The 4,212-nt window shown below is 42.0% G+C and overlaps 1 protein-coding gene across 1 annotated transcript; it reads left to right on the top strand.

Moving 5' to 3' along the window:
* The first annotated feature begins 245 nt into the window (after positions 1–245).
* On the top strand, positions 246–3,098 carry LOC136477726 (AP-1 complex subunit sigma-1). The gene is made up of 9 exons (XM_066475977.1): positions 246–381; positions 497–537; positions 696–782; positions 1,685–1,776; positions 1,897–2,005; positions 2,097–2,132; positions 2,263–2,349; positions 2,738–2,810; positions 2,916–3,098. Exons 2-8 carry the CDS (start codon positions 535–537, stop codon positions 2,807–2,809), a joined length of 486 nt encoding a protein of 161 aa, XP_066332074.1. The 5' UTR covers positions 246–381; positions 497–534; the 3' UTR covers position 2,810; positions 2,916–3,098.
* Positions 3,099–4,212: the final 1,114 nt, after the last annotated feature.

The following is a 4,212-nucleotide window of genomic DNA, read 5'->3' as shown; positions in this document are numbered from 1 at the left end:
GCGCCGCAATGGTCGAGCAACAGCAGGCCAAGGTACTTTGGTCATTCATCGTTGCCTTGGAAGCAAAAAAAAGAAAAAAGAAAAAAAATGTTAAATGGAGAAAAGGAGGAAAAAACCCATATTTTCAACGAATTCGCAGCCAGAGTGTTAAATTTTCAACGACGCGCGAATTAAATGTCAAATATTCACAGGCGTCCCTATTGGATGTCAAATATTCAATTTTCGCTGGAGTCGACCGACCGAGCTAGATCTCCACGACTCACCTCCCCAACCGTTTTGCCTTCCTCTCGCGTGCCTTCATTCCCAGCGGCGACGGTGGGCGAGCGGCGGCGACCTCTTCGTAGGCCCCTTCGTCGCTGGCAACGAACACCCACCCACCAGGTACGCACTTCCCTTCCACTCCCGCAGTGCCGAACCGACCACCCTAAACCCTCTGTAATAAGCTATTTGCGTCCGGATCTGACCCCAGTTACACGCCTGTGTTCCTCCCACGCAGGATCCAGATCGTGCTACGACGGCTCCTATCCATCCACCATGGTAAGATCCGCCCCACTCCCCCGTGATCCTATGATCTGTGCCCTTGCGTTTTGCGCCGGGCGCGCTGCTCATGCGGCTTCCTGTGGATGGCGGTCACGATCTAGCACTGCACTGGATCTCGTTTGAAATCTGAATCTTTTTTCTGTGCGCTTTTGTAGATTAATTTCGTGCTCTTGATCAGCCGCCAGGGCAAGGTGAGGCTCACCAAGTGGTATTCTCCGTACACCCAGAAGGAGAGGACCAAGGTCAGTATCCCACACTGCTCTGTGCGATAACTCGTGTAATTCAGTCCTGGTTGCCCTGTGTTCATCACTGGCAGTGGGTGCTAATTTCTGCAAGAGTTATGGTTGCTCTGTGTTCATCACTGGCATTGGGTGTTAATTTCTGCAAGAGTTATGGTTGCTCTGTGTTCATCACTGGCAGTGGGTGCTAATTTCTGCAAGAGTTAAGACTATGCATGCCAATCTGTGTCAGGACTTTGCAGCCATGATTTGTTCCAACGAATCGATATTTAACACTAGAAGTGAATGGATAGTGGCCGTTTTGTAATAAGTTTGTTGTACAGTATGCGTGTCGGTTCCCAACTTCTAGAGCCATATCTTGATCCAGCACCTGTGTTTCCGTACAGACTGATGTATGTTTTTTGTTATGTAAACTTGAATATGTATTCATTCATGTTGTTTTTTCTCTTGTATTTGGTAATTTATGGTTTTGTGATATCATATATCTGCTACCACTAGTGTTATAGAGCAGCAGGCAGTGAGAAGTGACAATATTGGCTTAAATTCAATCATCTGAACAAATTCCCATTTCTCCTACTCGTTGGTCCCTTGTTTCTTCCTCTGACGTGTTGTTGGGTAACAAGTGAGTAGGACCCCGTGTATTTTCTCATCAATTTGATGAATTCATATAGGACTTCCCCTATTACACAGACTGTTGGAAGGGTTCTGCTGTCTTCCATCAAATATTCTGCTTTTTACCGGGTACTCGGTTTCAAGTACCCATGGTTTTTTTCTTCATTTTTTTACTATTTTACTGGCTTCGTATAATTCTGAAAAAACAAGTTTTCTAGAGGTCATTAAATCTTTTCTTTGTGAGGTGTATTGCTGAATGCTTGTATATTAAATTTGCTTCTCATGTTCAAAAGGTTATTCGCGAACTCAGTGGACTCATTCTTACACGAGGGCCCAAACTCTGCAACTTTGTTGAGTGGAGAGGTTACAAGGTCGTATACCGGAGGTATGCTTCAGCAGTGCTGTTGAATTGTACTTTTGTTTCATAACCTCATAGGTTATGCTGCTTTTGTAATATCTGCTTGCTAACTATTGATGTGTCTTTATAACTATATATGGTGGTTAGGTATGCCAGCCTGTATTTCTGCATGTGCATTGATGCTGATGACAATGAGCTTGAAGTCCTTGAAATCATCCATCATTTCGTCGAGATACTGGACCGCTATTTTGGGAGTGTGAGTGTTTTAGTATTCAATTTCATAATTAAGATTAAAGATTCATGCTTTCATGTCATCATTTTGACTGTTTTCTCTACGAATTCTTTAGGTATGTGAACTGGATTTGATATTCAATTTCCATAAGGTAACCTCTAATGCTTATCAACACTGAGGATCTGGGATTGGACTTAGTCTTTGGCAACTTTGTGCTATCTTCTGATCACGCTTATGGGTGCGTAGTCATATTCATCAGTCCCAGTTTTCCATTTATGCAGGCCTACTACATACTGGATGAGATTCTCATCGCTGGTGAACTTCAAGAATCTAGCAAGAAGAATGTTGCAAGACTTATTGCTGCACAGGCATGTTAACCTCACATTTGGCTAACTTGTCTTTTTGTATTTGCTTGAAAATTCAATATTTTTCACAATTACTCAGGACTTTCAGTGTGTCGCATGAGATTTTGCTTGCTTGTGCCTTGCTGTGGTTTAATTCTTTTACCCTGTGATTCAGTAGGGGATTCTTAAATAGCATTCTAACACCTTTGCTGTGCTTACTGATTTCCTATTTTCTGTTTCCTATTGAAGTAAAACTTGTGCATCGATTAAGGCACAAAACCTGCTTCATTCCCTATATGACCCACATATTCAGTACTCTGGATAGAATGCTGTACTTTATGAATTAACCGCTGTTAGAAGTGCATGATCTTTTTATCCTAACAAACTTCTTTCTGAAATATGAATTGTGCAGGATTCGTTAGTCGAGGCTGCTAAAGAGGAAGCCAGCTCCATAAGTAACATCATTGCTCAGGCTACAAAATAAAGTTCTTCACGACTCTTTGCTCTATCTTCTCATTGTTATTATACAAGCAACTGTAATGCACTGTACTGACAGTCTATTTGCTCTGGTCATGTTTTCTATGGAATAGGGATTTGAAGACTCCAGGTCATTCAGAATGAGCGTGATGTGTAACTACATTGTATGTGTTCCGTTGCAAGTAAAGTCGCGATTTCAGGATTTGCTCAGGCATAGTTGTAAATTCCTGATGTTATAAGTGCATATTTTTTCTCGACCTCATTGATTGTTTATTGTGTTCTCCAATGTCTGAAAACCACTGCAAGTTGTCTGTGTTGTGATGCTTTATTCTCCAAATTCGTGCTTGTAGCTCCTGTGTTAGGGTTGAAATTTGGGTGGCTATACTATATTTGTAAGCTGCTGTGCTTGCAAATAGATTGGTGCTGGCTTTTCACTGTAGTGAATTCTGGTGGTCTACGCCTGGTGACATAAAAAAGACTTTATTTCTCACCAATATCTCCCCTACGAGCGGAGTACTATCTTTTCCGTACCCGGAGTAATGCCATAGATGTCTGCACCCATGTGTGTTCTAGGCATCGTTTAAATCTAGGGTGTAAAGTTTAGGTGGTGTCACATAGGGTATCGTATGTGGTGTTCGGATTTTAATAAAAAAAAATAAATTATAGAATCATTCAGTAATCTATGAGACGAATTTATTAAGTCTAATTAATCCGTCATTAATACATGTGTTACTGTAGCATCACATTGTTAAATCATGGGCTAATTAGACTTAAAAGATTTGTCTCGTAAATTAGTCGTAAACTGTGCAATTAGTTATTTTTTTAGTCTATATTTAATATTTTATACACGTGTCTAAATATTCGATAGGATAGGGAGTAAACTTTACGGGATGAACTAAACGAGGCCATATATGTTGGAGCAGTTGTACAAACCTATAGGTGAATCATTCTATTCTTTTCTCCCCAGCTTTTCTTACTACTAGGCTCTACACCATCGAAAGATGGGTACTTCTTTCTTTAAGATGCCGGGCTTAGCAATGAGCTACTCCTATTAGCTATGGTTAAAGAGGAAATATTATAGGTTGAGAATGAAGGGCACCGGGAGGACCAACACTGTAGCTTGTATGTAGGAGCGCCGCTCGTTGAGCACGATCAGTGGAGAAGCTGTTTCCGGCTCACTGCAATCCAGAGCCACCATGATTCAGAGCCAGCCGACAAGGATGGAGAAAAGGATGGCGCGCACGAATTCTGGACAACTTGGAAGCAATGGCTGACAAGGGAGCCTTCCAATGGCTGAACAGGAGTGCCGCGGCTCACTTGTCGACTGTAATTATCTGGAAATGTCAGTTCTTCTGTCTCCCTTCCTTTTTTTCCCCCACCTGCGGGTCTGCCCTGGTTCACGTCAATCCT

The sequence above is a fragment of the Miscanthus floridulus genome, chromosome 1, assembly GCF_019320115.1.
Source record: "Miscanthus floridulus cultivar M001 chromosome 1, ASM1932011v1, whole genome shotgun sequence".
Taxonomy (NCBI): Eukaryota; Viridiplantae; Streptophyta; class Magnoliopsida; order Poales; family Poaceae; genus Miscanthus; species Miscanthus floridulus.
Note: the sequence above shows the minus strand (reverse complement) of the source record. Positions and strands in the feature narration are given on the sequence as shown.